The 15,834-nt window shown below is 38.9% G+C and overlaps 1 protein-coding gene across 2 annotated transcripts in view; it reads left to right on the top strand.

The window, feature by feature from the left end:
- The first annotated feature begins 2,795 nt into the window (after positions 1–2,795).
- Positions 2,796–15,834, top strand: part of LOC124249823 (zinc finger protein 566) — a 28,731-nt gene continuing 15,692 nt past the window's right edge. Inside the window, exons 1-2 of one of the 2 annotated variants that reach the window (XM_046681252.1) lie at positions 2,796–3,471; positions 13,566–13,637. In XM_046681252.1, coding sequence (XP_046537208.1) covers positions 3,460–3,471; positions 13,566–13,637 — 84 coding nt within the window. In that variant the 5' untranslated portion in view covers positions 2,796–3,459. The remainder of the gene's footprint in view (positions 3,472–13,565; positions 13,638–15,834) is intronic. The other variant, XM_046681253.1, reaches the window with a different exon arrangement.

The following is a 15,834-nucleotide window of genomic DNA, read 5'->3' as shown; positions in this document are numbered from 1 at the left end:
AACCTTTTTATTAATCAATTTTTTTTGGTGCTTCCTTATATATTAGGGAGATTAGCCATTTGTTTGTAACATAAAATGCAAATATTTTTCCAGTCTGTCACATTAACCTTTTCTTTGATGTAGTAGGCGTGACCAATCTTTTACGTGTTGGTTTTCGGATTCTGAAGTTAGGCCTTCCTCATTTCATGGTTATAAAGAAATTCACTCAAAGTTTTCAGTCTTTGTAATTTAATTTTTTTATTTTAAATTTCGACACATTTGGAGTTAACTCTGAATTCAGTACATGGCATAATCCATTCTCTTTTTTCCAGAAAAGCTAGGAAATTGTCCCTATTATCTTTATTGAAAAGTCCATCTTTACCCAACTGATTTGAGAGGCTCTATTCACCACACACTAAAGTCCTTTATTTGGTTCTATTTTTGGATTCTCTATTCTGTTCTATTGGTCTGTATAGTCAGATGACAATCTCATATTAATCCAATTTTTGAAGTTTTAGAGTATGTTTTATCTAGTAAGACTAGCCCCAAATATCCACTCCCCGGCCCCGCTTTCTTTTCCAGATATTTTCTATTCTTACCTTTATCTTTCCACTTGAACTTCAGAATAACCCCTATTTATAAAAACATATTTTCATGATTTCATGTTAAATTCATAAATTAATTTAAAATGACCTGTTTATGATGGTAAGGATTTCAAGTCAATAGGGTAAAATTTTCATTTAAGTCTTTTTTTGTGTCCTCCATAGTGTTTTAAACTTTTTCTTATATATATTCTATTTATTTCTTGCTAGGATTATTCTGAAGCATTTTATCCTATTCCAAGGTTTTGTTTGTATATATGAAGTTTGTTTACATGAATTTTACACCCACCTATCTTACTTTCTCCTTTTATTTAAAATTACTTTAAAAGTAACTGTACTTGGAGAAAGCATCTTTGCAGCTAGAAGCAATTTATTTTTATACTTAACAAAATCCACCTGGCTTGGGGGTAATCAGAAGCAATTAGTAAGTCAGTTGATCTGAATAGGCTCCTTGAAGAACTTCAAGCTTACATTCCTTGCTCTCTCTGAGCTATGTTTTTTTCTACAGAAAATGGGAATAATACTGCTTACTTCATTTCTGGGCTATTTACAACTGTCAACACTACCCTTCAAACTTTATTTCGTAGTCCAGGACTTCACAAATCAGCTTCCTTACATCTACACCCTTCCCCCAGGACTCTAAAAACTACACAGAAGATTGAATGGCTATGTCTCCAGGGTCTGGGCTCTAAGTAAGAGCAAGCACTCCATAAAAAAAGTTCCTTTTGGGGTCCACCCGCGGCACAGCAGTTACGCTCACATCTTCCGCTTTGGCAGCCTGGGGTTCGCTGGTTGGGATCCCAGGTGCAGAACTACGCACCACTTAACAAGCCATGCTGTGGTAGGCGACCCACATATAAAGCAGAGGACGATGGGCACGGTTGTTAGCTCAGGGCCAGTCTTCCTCAGCAAAAAGAGGAGGACTGGCAGCAGACGTTACCTCAGGGCTAATCTCCCTCAAAAAGAATTTAATTAATTAATTAATTATTTTGAAAAGTTCCTTTCTGGCTGGCGGGTGCCATAATGGTTAGGTTCAGGTGCTCAGCTTCCCCCCAGGGTTCACAGCTCCAGATCAGGCTCATCTAGCCACAGCTGTGGCTGCATCCCACACCAAAAAAATAGAGGAAGATTGGCACGCTTATTAGCTCAGGCACAAACTTCCTCAAGCAAAAAGAGGAAGATTGGCAACAGATGTTAGGTCAGGGCCAATCCTCCTCACAAAAAGAAAAAAGTTCCTTTCAAATGGACTTTCTTTCTTAAGAAAACAATGCTGTTCTCATTTCTACTCCATAATAGATGCTTCTGCTTTTACATAAAAGTCTAGCTTTAAGTTATTTATCAGCTCAACTAAGTAACCTTTACTAAAAACAAAGAGAGACAAGCCTGGAAAATTTCCTGAGCAGATAACATCAGTTTAGTCACAAATAAAATTTAATTTAGCTTAGTTTGCAAAACTCACTTGACCTGGGTCATTTCTTGCTTATGTCTCTGGAAATCAAAAGCAAACCTTAAACTGCTTCCCAAGTTCCATAGGAGGTAAACACTGACCAATTCTCTATCATTTAAGAAAATTCTAATATGATAACCAATCACTGTGATATAAGCTACCTTCTAACAATATACCCCCAAGCCTTGTTTTGGTTTTTGAGTGCTCTCGGTTGGCCAACTGTCTTTCGGTGTGTGCACAACAAACTTTTACTAATTATCACTTCGGAGATTCACTGGTTTTACTCTGGCTATTTCTGAACTTTTGACATTTCTCCCAACAAATCTTAAAAAAAAAAAAAAATTGATGCTCCAAGAAGATCTAGCCTTGTTATCGTCTTACGGATGAGGCTCAGAGATTACTCTCCAAAATACAATCCCAGCCATATATACAGTGATACTCATTTAAATTATCAATTACACACACGCCCACCAATAAAATCCTGAATCCAAGTTCTCCCTCTCTCTACTACCCCCAGCACCCGGATTCTCATTACTCGCTTCCTGAATAGTCTGCCTCACGACTCCCTCATTCTCTTCAGGCCCAGCCTCTCACACAGCAGTCAGAGCACAGAACACTAGCCCCCTTAGCAATTTCGGAAACTTCTCCCTTTTGGCCTCCCCAACCCCGTTTCACTTTTAGCGAGTCCTCCCCTTCACCTCTCCAATCCCTTTGCAGGTTCCCGGTCTCCTCCCCTTCCGGCTCCCTAACGAGCTTTGGGTCTCAGAAGCTGAGGTCCCACAACTCTAATTCACTGAGGAACCCCGAGCCAAACTTACGCCCAAAGGCCAAAACGGCGACCCAGGAAGCCTGTGGATTCCTTGGGGGCAGGGGCACTTTCAGAAGTCTCCCGAGTGTGGCCAGGCGAAGGCTGTGAAGAATCAAGAGAATTAAGCGGTCCATCCACCGCTTTTCCTGCTCCGAACTACATTTCCCAGAAGGCTCGGCGGTGCGAATTATCTTCCCTTGCAAACTAACCCTCCTCTTCCTGAGCCTCTTCAACTCGGGAATAGTAGGACGAGTCTGAGAAGGAAGCCCATTTCAAACGCATAGGGGTGGACTTCTTCGGGAGCTACGGCCCGAGACTGAGCCAGGTTCCCTGACGCCGCCGGCGCGGGGTTTGACGAGGGGGCGCGCCAAACTCTAAGAGGAATCCCGACTCTCGGGAGCCATTTTGTCCGGCACAGGTACGTCTCTGACTACATTTCCCAGAAGACCCCTCGGCATGAGCGTTATCCTCGCGTGAATTCAGCCTCAAAGTCACGCGCTGGCGGGACCCTCAGGTCTGCACCGGCAACTGTTGCGGTCTGCTGCTTTGGAAGCCTGGAAGGCCCGCGGTGAGGACCTGAGGAGAGGGCGGGGCCGGAGCCGGAGCCCGAGCCTCGGCTTTGTATGGCGGAGGAGGTGAGGTTGAAGTTGTGTGACTGTGTCTGTGTGATGGTATGTGGTGAATGCCCGTGTGGTTGTGACTGGCTGTTCCTGTGGTGAGTGTGTGGTTCCGATGATTACCGTGTGCAGCACAGTCTGGGAGGCTGTGACTGTGCTGATGTGACCAGATGCGACCCGATGGTGTGTGCGTGATTGGGACCACGTGCGGCATTGTGTGTGCGGCTGTGGGGAGCTTGTGACTCGGTGGATGTGATAGCGTTTGTCCCCGTTGGGTGTTTGATTCTATGACCGTGTGCTGCAGAGTATAGGTGGGGGGCCTTGCAAATATGGTGTGGTTTTATCTATGGTTAGTGTGACTGTGACTGAGTGTCCTCTTAGTAAATGTGTGATTGTGCGTACGTGACGGTTTGAGGCTCTGGGTTTGCGACCCTGTTGCTTTGGCTGTGGTTGCGTCTAGCTATTTGTCCCCATGGTGGTTTTGTGATGATGTTTGTGTAATTGGATAAATGTATGAGTTTTTTTCACTTCTGTATATCTCTCTAAGCGTTATACTGTAGTTTCCCCCCGTTTGTAAACTTTATATGCATTCTGCCATACTTTTTTATCTTTTTATTTTGCTTATTTGTACAACTATGTTTTTGAGAATTATCCATCTTAGATATAATAGCTGTTCATTCATTTTATTTGCTCTGTTGTATTACATCTTTCGAAGTATACCACGATTTAGTCATCCCTTCTAGTAATGATGGACATTTGAATTATTTCTAGTATTTTGCTTTATAAACAGTGCTGCCACGAGCATTCTTTTACACAGGGTACACGTGCACGAGTTTATCTCCCTACCAGTCGAATTGCTGGGTCATATGGTATCTTCCACTTTACTAAATAGTGCCAAAATATTACCAAAGTGGATGCACAAATTTATACCTGCACAGTAATGTTTGAAACATCTCATTGCTCCATATCCCTACCAAAACACGGTTCTGATAGGTTTTTTTTTTAATTTTTGTGATACAGCATATATACAGTAAAGTGCACAAATCTGAAGTATACAGCTGAGTAACATTTTCCTAAATCAATATAAAGAGCTTTGCCAGCATTCCAGTTATTTCTCTCCCAGAATCACTATTCAGAATTCTATCACCATTAGTTTTACCCATTCTTGAATTTCATATATAAATGGAATTATATAGCCTGTGCTTTTATGCCTGGCTTCTTTTGTTCCACATTATGTCTGTGAGATTCATCCATGTTGTTGAGTGCAATTGTACTTATGTTGAATGTAATTGCACTTAGTTCTCATTACATTTGGGGATATATTGCAATTTATTAATTGATTACACTGTTGATACATTTGATAATTTCCAGTTTTGGGCTATTACAAATTGTGTTGCTGCTCTGAACATTCTACTATGTTTTTGGTAAACACATAAATGCTTTTCCCTTGGGTAGATATTTAGGAGTAGAATTCTAGATCATAGGGTGGGCATATGTTTAAGAGATAGTACCAATTTCTCATGTGCTTGTACCAATTTGTACTCCATCTGGCAATGTATGAGAGTTTCATTTGCTCCACGTCATCTCCATTATTTGATATTGTCGGTCTTTTATTTTAACTGTTCTGGTCGTTGTGTAGTGGAGTTTCATCGCAGTTGTGATTTGCGTTTCCTTGATGTGTAATGATGTTCAGCGCCTTTTCGTACATTTATTGGTCATTTAGACGTCCTATTTTTGTTTTTGTTTTTTAAACATTGGCACCTGAGCTAACAACTGTTGCCAATCTTCTTCTTTTTTTTTTTTTTCTGCTTTTTCTCCCCAAATCCCGCCAGTACATAGTCGCATATTTTAATTGTGGGTCCTTCTAGTTGTGGCATGTGGGATGCTGCCCTGGCATGACCTGATGAGCGGGGCCATGCCCACACCCAGGATCCGAAACCGTAAAACCCTGGGCCACCAAAGCTGAGCAGGCGAACTTAACCACTCAGCCACGGGCCGGCCCCAACATCCTGTTTTTAAAGTGTCTGTTCAAGTCTTTTAACCCACTTGCCCCTTTTTAATTTTTTCAGTTTAAAAAACTATTTTCATGTTTTAAACATAGCGTAAAGAATTCCTACATACTCTCACTCAGGTGCATACAGCACAGTTATGAAAACCAGGAAATTTACACTAATAGAAGACTTTCGACCACTTCACAGACCTCCTGTAAATTTTGCTAATTGTGTTATCAGTGCCCTGTTCTGTTCCAGGATCCAATGTAAGATCCCACATGGATTTGATTGTCTTGTCTTATTAGTCTTCTCCTGTCTTGACATGGTTCTTTAATCCTTTTTATCTTTCATGACCTTGACCTTTTTGAACATTTGTCTACTGTTGCCTCATGGTTAAATTTAGACTGTGCATTTTTGGTAAAAAGATCGCAGAAATGATGTTGTGTTCTCCTCAGTGTGTCGTATCAGGAGTTATTTGATATCAATATATCTCATTATTGGTAATGTTAACTTTGCTCACTTGGTTAAGGTGCTGTCTGCCAGATTTCTCCTTTGTAAAATTACTATTTTTCCCTTTTTAATTAGTAAGTATCTTGTGGGGAGATGCTTTGAGACTATGCAAAAATACTGTTTCTCATCCTAGTCCCTCATTAATTTTAACATCCATTGATAATTCTTGTCTGTAACAGTTATTACTGTGATGTTTGCCTAGTGGTGATTTTCTCTTTCCATCATTCCTTCTACATTTATTTTTTATTTTTTGAGGAAGATTAGCCCAGAGCTAACATCTGCTGCCAGTCCTCCTCTTTTTGCTGAGGAAGACTGGCCCTGAGCTAACATCGGTGCCCATCTTCCTCTGCTTTATATGTGGGACGCCTACCACAGCATGGCTTGCTGAGTGGTGCCTTGTCCACACCGGGAATCCAAATCAGCAAACCGTGGGCTGCCAAAGCAGAACATCTGTGCTTAACCACTGCGCCACTGGGCTGGCCCCCTTCTACATTTATTAATTCAAGTTCTTCTGTAAAGAAGAGCTGTCCCTTATTCCTCACGTGTTATTCAGTTGTTTATTTATGAACTCATGGATATTTGTATTATTCTCTGAGTTTATTGTTATATAGTTTGTTGCTCAGATTGTCCCAGATTTGGCCATTAGGAACTCCTTCAAGTTGGCTCCAGGGTCCTTTCAACATGACATCAATTTTTGAGTGCTTTCTTACTTTCTGGCACCAAGATGTTCCAGGGTCCATCTTGTATTTTCCTTTTCCAGCCCTGGAATCAACAGTTTCTCCTAGGAGCCCTGGTTTCTTTTATTGAAGAATGAATTTATAAACCAAGCTCTGGGCGCTGCATGTGCTCATTGCTATCTAGGTGTAATTGCTCTAGTTCCTGTCAGTGGACAGAGCCTGAAAATACACAAATGTATATACACACATCTTTATATATTTATCTGTTTATTTTTATATATTAAAAAACACCGATTCATACTGATACTTTCAATTCCAATCCAATACCACAGGATCCTGTCAAGAACTTTGAATTTCTGTCAAAAACTGAGATTTTTACCCTACTTGTAAGTTAACAAGTTAGCTTGCCACAGTTTCACAATGCTGGCAGAAGACATGAGACTCCTGAGTCAGAGATGAAAGACAGTTTATTGCTCAGAACAATAGTCAGAGTATGAACATTTTCTTGCACTGACTCACTTGCACCCCTAGAGTGATGCAAAATACACGGGTACTTGTGTTCTCCCTTGAATTTAGGTAACCTGAATCTTTATAATAGGCAGTAAGCATGCCTGCCCTTTGCTCTAGAAGGAAACTGTCTGTCTTCCAAGGCTGTTCATTATATAAACATCTTGTAGAAATAGTTCAAAATAGTAGCACTTAGTGCTTCTGATCACAAGATGTACAGAAACACTGAAGATCTGGGGAGAATTGTCTCCGAACAGGTTTGGCCGTTTCTTTATTTGTAACTCCTTTCTCCAACAGTGAGAAACCTGCTTCTTAATATCAATAATTTTTTACACGTATCCTGGAATACATGTAAAGTAGTTTCAGAATTGCTAACCCATACTTGTGTAAAAAACAATTTTACTAACGACAGTAAAGTATTTGTGTGCAGCTTTTATTTGTGTGCAGCTTTTTTTTTAACCTTTCAGTGTGTCGTCAAAAATGTTTCCAAAGTTATTCCCTTTAGTTCTTTTCTTAGCCACCCTCTTCAGTGTAGTTTTGTTACTCATTTTTCATGCATTTATCTTTGTGTGTTACTCTTTGGGTTCCCCCACATCCTAGTTGATGGTAGCATGTCAGAATATTTTGAGTATGAAGACATTAATGTGGTTCCTACCCACTCCCTGAACATAATCAGTCTCTTTACTTTCTGCCTTATTCATCTGGTATTTTTTTTACACAAATGAGCAGATACATGTATTCTTTTGAATGACTTTCTTTTTTTTGTTTGTTTTAAAGATTGGCACCTGAGCTAACAACTGTTGCCAATCTTTTTTTCTTTTTGCTTTTTCTCCCCAAATCCCCCCAGTACGTAGCTGTATATTTTTTAGTTGTGGGTCCTTCTAGTTGTGACATGTGGGATGCTGCCTCAACATGGCCTGATGAGCAGTGCCATGTCCAGCCCCTGACCTTCTGTTTTTATTGCGTTAAAGATAACATACTGTAGGTGCTCTCTTGAACATTGCTGTTTTCACTTAATGATATCTCTTGGACATTGCTCCACCACAATTCAAAGAGATACTCAATTCTTTTTTTTTTTTTTACAGCTGCATAATATTCCAGTATATGGATTTATTAAAGTTTATTCAACCACTCTCCTATTGTGGGCATTTAGGTCATTTACAGTATTTTGCTACTAGAAACAGTGCTGCAATAAATAACTTTGTATGTGTATTTTTGTATTGCTGGAGGCATATCTTCGGGTAGATTCCTTGAAGTGGAATTGCTGGGTCAAAAGGTAAGTGTGTTTGCAGTTGTGTCAGGTATTACTAAATTGCCCTGTACAATTGTGGTACCAGTTTTCATTCCCACTTACAATGCGTAAGAGGGCCTGTTTTCCCCACACCCTAGCCAACAGGATGTAGGTCATACTTTTTAGTTTTTAATGAGAAATAGTGTCTCAGTGTTTTCTTATTTCTTTAATTATGAGTGCGCTTGAACATTCGTTTACCTTTTTTATGTATGTTTCCAGCAGGTTTTTAGCCCTTTCTCTTTTATGGTTAGTGCTTTTTTATATCTTGAAAAGAAATCTTTGCTTATTTGCAAGATCTTGAAGATATTCTCTTACGTTTTCTTTTAGAAGCTTTATAGATGGAGCATTCACATTGAAATCTGTGATGCATCTTGAATTAATTGTTTGTGTACGGTGAAAGACAGGGCTAAGGGTTAATTGTTTTCCCTTCAAGTGCTCAGTTATTCCAGCACTGCTTACTGAAAACACCATCCTTGCCCTTCTGAATTGCAAAGAGCTTTTATCATGAATCAGGTGATAGTATATATGTGACTCTCTGTCTGGACTGTATTCTGTTTTGTCTTTGGTCAGTACCGCTGTCTTAAAATCTGTGGTATTAGTCCTCCAGCTCTTTTCCTTCTTTTTCAAGACCGACTTGGCTATTTTAAGTCCTTTCGGTTTCCTATCGATGTTCGAATCAACTTGTTAATTCTCACCAAAAACAAAGAATCCTTGCTGGGATTTTGTTTGTGAATCTGGATGTTGATTTGGGGAGAATTGACATCTTATCAATATTGAATCTTCCAGCTAATAAATATGGTATATATATATATACATTTGTTAAGGTCTTTAATTTCAACAATTTGTTGTAGTTTTCATTGCACATCTTTTGTTAAATTTATACCTCGTATTTGATGTTTATTGTTGAAACTGTAAATGGTATTTCATTTTTTTTATTTTCCAATTGTTTGTCGCCAGAAGCACAGTTGCTTTTTGTATATTGTCCTTATAGCTAATGATGCGGGGTCGGTGAGCCGAGGAGTCGAAAGAAAGATTTCTTAGACTCTCAAGATCTGGCAGTAGTGCTCTTTTATTTAGAGAATAGTGTGGAATAGCATGGGGACAGGACCCATGGGCAGTCAGAGCTTCTGCTGCCGCCACTTCTGCTGCCCCCGCTGGCATGGGGACAGAGCCCATGGGCAGGCAGAGCTGCTGCTGCTGCCCCCGCTGGCATGGGGACAGGACCCACGGGCAGTCAGAGCTCCTGCTGCTGCCCCGAGTTGAGGGTTAGGGCTAAATTTAAGGCATGGGTATGTGAGTCATCTCTTTACAAGACAAAGGAAAAAAAGTTAAAATGGTACCAGTGCCGGTAGGGTCCGGCCATTGGGCGGTCCCACAACTTTTAGATAAGAATCAAACCGGATTGAGTAAATGGCAGAAGTCACCGCTCAAATATTATCTTCAGCTAAAGACAAAGGAGGATTTTGGGGTGGGGGGTTAGTTACATGAGGTTGCCAGACAGTAAACAACTTAAGTTCTTGCCTTCCCCATTAAGAGTTTCCAGAGATAAAGCCATCCCCCCTTCCTCCTGGCGCAGAGAGGGAGGCATGGAGATTTCCTTCACAAATGCAATTGTCTCTGATCAAAGGGCAAACAAATTCCACTCCTCGGAGCCTGGTTCTTATCTGTAGTTTTAAAAGTAACCAGCCTAAAAATCCTCGTCATAAACCGTTTTAAAATTAAGCAGCCTAAAAATCCTCATCAGCTAACGCCTGCAAAACACCTTCTGTAGGTGCTATTTGTCAAGTTGAGGAAGTGCTCTTTCTCATTTGCTAATAAGACTTTTTCACATTAATGAGGGCTGAATTTAGACAAACGCATTTTCTGTGCATGGAGAGGATCCTATGGTTTTCTTTTTTTATATATTAATGTGGTAAATTATGTCTATTTTCAAGTGTTGAACCAAACTTGTGTTCCTGAAATAAATCCTAGTGGACCATGATGTATTAGACGGTTTTTTTTTTTAACTTCACTGGGTTAGATTTCCTAATACTTTGTGTAAAATTTCTGCATGTATGTTCATGAGAAATACTGGCCCATAATTTTATTTTCTTCTAATGTCTTTGTTAAGTTTTGGTATCAGGCTTATAGGTAGCCTCATAAAATGAGTTGGGAAGAATTCACTGTGTTTCTCTATTCACTATATGTAAGACTAAACTTATTCCTTAAATTTGGAAGAATTCACTGGTGAAGCTATCTGGGCCTGAAATTTTCTTGATAGGAAGATTTTAAATTATGGAATCAATTTAACTCTTCAAATGTTCTGTTGTTTTTGTTTGTTTTGTCAGCTTTAGCATGTCTTTTAAGGAATTTGTCTATTTCATCTAAGCTTCCAGACTTAAGAACATAAAGGTATTAGTATTTTCTTATCATCTTTTTAATGCCTCTGGCATCTGTAATTATGTTCCCTTTTTTATTCCCGATTTTGTTCATTTGCATCACTGTTTCTTATTTTCATCAGTGCTCTTGGTAATGTCTTTTTCTCCTCTGGGTACTTTCAAGACTTTTTTCCTTTCTCTTTGGTTTTCAACAGTTAGACTATGATGTGCTTGGTTGTGGTTTTGCTTTTTGTTTTATGTGTTTGTTTTCTTTTCCTTTTTGTTTATTTTTATTCAGGTTTGCTGAGTTTCTTGAGACTCTTCTTGAGGCTTTTGATCAGTTAGTCTATCGAATATTCATTCCTCTCCAATCTATTTTCTCCTTCTGAGACTCAACTTACATGTATGGCAGATCTTTTACCTGTGTGCCATGTGTCTTTTATACTCAGTTCTGTTCTTTTTTCCTCTCTACTTCACATGGATTTTTTTTTTTTTTACTTGTCTTTGAGTTCAGCAATTCTGTCTTCTGCTTGTCTGCCTCATGTTAAAACCATGCAATGACTTCTTAATTTCTTAATCTGTTGATCTAGATTGTCTTCTTGATTCTTTTTTATAGATTTCAATTTTGTTTGATTTCTTCATCTTATCCATTTGCCTATCTTTTCCTGGGTTGTCTTCAACATTTTAATTATAGAGATTTTAAATTGTTTGCTGACTCCAATATCTGAATTATCTGTGGTTCTGCTCCTATTTTCTGTTTTTATCTCCTTGCATGTCTAGTAATTTTTAATTGTATGATAGATATGGTGTCTAAAACAACTGTGGGGGCTAAGGCCAGCGGATAACCTACCTCTGTCCTTCTCATTATATAAGAAAAATTAAACTGCTTTTCAGGTCCCTGTTACTAACACACAAATACAATTACTAGCATACAGGAGATTATCAGGATAATGCTGGAAGGAATTTAAAACATTTTTTATTAAAAGATAAGTTTATTATTTAGAAGAGTGCAAAATTCCCCCCAATTTTAAGTTATTTACTACTTGTCAAAGGACCCGCTTCTCTGTAGTGGTATCTTTTGGCAATGCTCCATACCCCAGGCATGGTCATTTTGCAAGCATACTACAGTCTTAGCCACAGAGATGGGTGGTTTTAAAAGGGAGGAGCAGATCCCCCAGATGCAAGAATTCAGCCTGAGAGGACACTCCCTAGGGGCAACGATGAAGAGGGTTGGGAATGTGACAAACACAATATGGAGCTATTGAAGTAAGCGTGTTTCCTGCCCATTCCACTTGGACGATGCAGCACATGAGGACATCTCTTTAACCAGGGAGAGTCCAGGAGGAGGGACCAGAAAAGGGGACTTAAAGTGAGGACTATGGGAGAAGGAACTCTCTTTCCAAGTCTTCTGGATTACTCTTGATTGTTTAGTATCTAGTACAATGCCTGGCACAGAAGAGGCTGTGTGAGTAATAAAAGAATACTGAAAGCTTAATAAATAGCAATAATAATATTAAAGGAGTACTTTCAGGTTTTAAGGAAGAGAAATTTGTGGATTACTTTGGTTTTCATTTCCTGGAATATGTATACTCCTGGGGGAATGTAGTGAGTGCCTAAGGGTAGAAGCCATCAAATAATTAACAACATGGTGCTGCTTCCTCGGTGGTCAGTTTTGCATGAAATTGTTGATAAATTGTTTAATGATCAAGGAGCTTTGTACTTACAGAGGAATGTTCACTGCCTTTTGTAGTTTTATAATGCTCATTTTATTATATTCTATATCTAATAAACAAACCCAAATTTTCTTAAACATTTAAACATCAATCACAGATTTAGTTACTCCCTTTAAACAATTTAGACTAATAATAGTCTTTTAGTATAGCTTACTCTTTTGCACATTTTAAATGTCTTAAGCACACAGAATATACACAATTATTACAATTTTTATTACTACACTTAGAGTCAAAAGCTATTCTAAAGCATCAGTGATGTGGGTTTAATCCATTTCTACGTTTTTTCCTGTACTTTTTAATTCCTTCCTATTGTTATGCTAATTTTAATATCTTCCTAAAGTTTCAGTAATATTGCTTTGTTTACTTTTCTGGATTTAAGTTGAGTCTTCTCAAGTAGGCAAAATTAGAGGACCTGGTTTATCAATCAGTTGTTTCTTGGTCAGGACTTGGGACCCTGATTGTACAATCCAAGATCATTGAAAACTGATTTAACCAATGTACATCCAAACTAAAATGCATATGGTCAAGTTTTAGAAATTATTCAGAATTCATGTACAGGTAAAATGGTATATGTACAAGAATATTTATTACAGCATTGTTTGTTATAGTGAGAGACTGGAAACAACCCAAATGATCATTGGCAGCAAATTAGTTCAATAAAGTCTATCTTTTAACGGAATACAACATAGCTAAGAGAATTATATAGCTCTGTATGTACTAGTTGGGATCCGAGCCAAGATATATTAAATAAAAACAACAGTATGTGTAACAGTGTGTATAATATGCTAAAATTTGTATTAAAAAATTTTATCTTTGTGTGTATTCATGTATACATATAAGCTATGTTTTCCAAACCATCTCGGGTTGTCCAAATCTATCCTGCTCCAGTCAAAACTTGAGGTTTTTGGAGTTGAGAATAACGAGAGATTTGCCCATTCTTCTCACTAATCCCTCTCAGGTGTTTGTGTGAAGTGAACCGAGGAGAAATGATCATTCTGGGAGTTGTGAGGCAAGTGGGATCTTATGTAGTTCTTTTGCTCCCCCAGCTCTGCCGTTTTCTAAAAGAGGACCCAGAGGAGGACTGGTACTTTTCTGCAAGTATCAAAGCCATGGCTCAGGTGAGATGCTGTTTACTTTTGCTCATATAGAGTCATTTGTACCTTTAGTACATGTAAACATTTGCTTTCCTCGTCATGATGCTTTCTGGTGTTTAAAGAAAGCAAAATAAAAACTTTCAGACAGTTTCGTTATAAGCAGTGTCAAAGTTCTCTTACCCTTACTCTAAAGAAAAAAGTTTCTTAAGCCAATTCAGAATTTCTGTCTTGCTGGAGATATTTATGGAAAAAAGAAGTGCTTAGATAATCATTGTTGGAAAAAGTAAAGAATGTCTGGTTAAAGATCTTTACAATCTTAACTTACAGATAACTGTTAGAGGGCCAAGTGGTTGGATAACAAGTTTCTCTGAAGTGGTCTTAAGCAGATTAAAATCCATCAGAAAATTGCTTATGGATTTCATCAAGAATCCTTACTTGTTCCCACAAAAAGATTATGAATTATATAATGTAAAAAGAAGGCCTGATTAAAACCAGGTTTGGGGGGAAAAAAAAAATATATATATATATATTTTTTTTTTTTTGGTGAGGAAGATTGGCCCCAAGTTAACACCTGTTGCCAATCCTCCTCTTTTTGCTTAAGGAAGAGTGGCCCTGAGCTAACATCTGTGCCCATCTTCTATTTTATATGTGGGTTGCTGCCACAGTTTGGCTTGATGAGTAGTGTAGGTCTGTGCCTGGGATCCAAACTCACGAACCTGGACCTCTGAAGTGGAGCACACCAAACTTAACCACTACGCCACTGCGCCACTCCTGGAAAAAATATTTTTATACTAGTTAACATGGTTCCCCTTCAGGAACCTAACCTCTCTTTCCTCCTAAGCAACCCAGTGCCCTCCCCAGTTCCCTCTTCTTTTAAATAAGGTTTACAAACTCATTTAGTAAGTCCTTCAGCAGCATCTTCTCTTTTTTTTGGAGGAAGATTAGCCCTGAGCTAACTGCTGCCAGTCCTCCTCTTTTCACTGAAGAATACTGGCCCTGAGTTAACATCCATGCCCATCTTCCTCTACTTTATATGTGGGACACCTACCACAGCATGGTGTGCCAAGCAGTGCCATGTCCGCACCCGGGATCCGAACCAGCGAACCCCGGACTGCCGAAGTGGAACATGCGCACTTAACTGCTGCACCACTGGGCCGGCCCCAAGCAGCATCTTCTATCTCAGACTTCTGCCAGAAATCTTGATAGAACAGACCTGTATTTCCCATTTGTGGATGAATCTAATTTGCTTGGACAGTGGTTTGATAAGATGGAGATGAGTAATTAGGGACATCTCGTAGGGAGAAGCCCTAATCATCTCTACAGACTTAGATTTTCCAATAAGAAAATATGTGGAATGTTTCTGTTTGATTTCAGTCTTAATACATGGGGAGATCTCCTGATGTATGAACCTTTCAGATTTGCGAGTATGACTAGTAATCAGTACAGAACTCTGACGCCCCACCAGATCATTCATGATGCATAGTCTTCATAATGCCATTGTGTGAATCTGGATCATCCATCAAGTTCCTGTAACTCAGGAACAAAGGGGATTTATATTTAAGCAATAGGTGGTTATAGGTAATATTGGGCCGCTATTGGAGAGGTTTTTAAAGATCACCTGCGGCCTCAATGTCTGAAAGCAAAAGAAAAGTTACGATTGATATCCATATAATAGAATATTATTCAGTGAAAAAAATATGCTTATGAAAAGAATTTGTTGTAACAAGGAGTAACTGTTATCATATAATAGTGTGATATGAGAATGGATCAAATCTTGAATGATATGCAAATTTAATTTTCTAAGATAAAATATTTTTTAAGTCATTTTACACATGTTTACAAGTGAAGTAGTACAGTTCCAGTCTTGTCCCATCACCAGCCCTGCTCCCAAAAGGTGGCTGCCCTCACCTGTTGAATATGGTTTAATTGCTATCTTTTGATGAATCAGTTTTACTCATTATCTCTTGACTTACTGCATAGTAGAAGGGACATTGTACTCCTGTATCGTACCCTTTATTTCCTCTGATTCTATGAATAATTATATCACAATTTTGGGTTAAATCAATAGTGTACATAATATTATGACTACAAATATCACTCACTGCTGAGCCAGCTCGTGGCTTTATTCTATCACAACCTTTCATTTTTTCCTGGGGTTAATTGCTTCCACACACTGCCCCCCTTTGCTTAGTTGTCCATGTATTTCTATCCAAAATCTCCA

Source organism: Equus quagga, chromosome 13, assembly GCF_021613505.1.
Source record: "Equus quagga isolate Etosha38 chromosome 13, UCLA_HA_Equagga_1.0, whole genome shotgun sequence".
Taxonomy (NCBI): domain Eukaryota; kingdom Metazoa; phylum Chordata; class Mammalia; order Perissodactyla; family Equidae; genus Equus; species Equus quagga.
The sequence above is the reverse complement of the archived record's forward strand: the minus strand, read 5'-3'. Positions and strand labels throughout refer to the sequence as shown.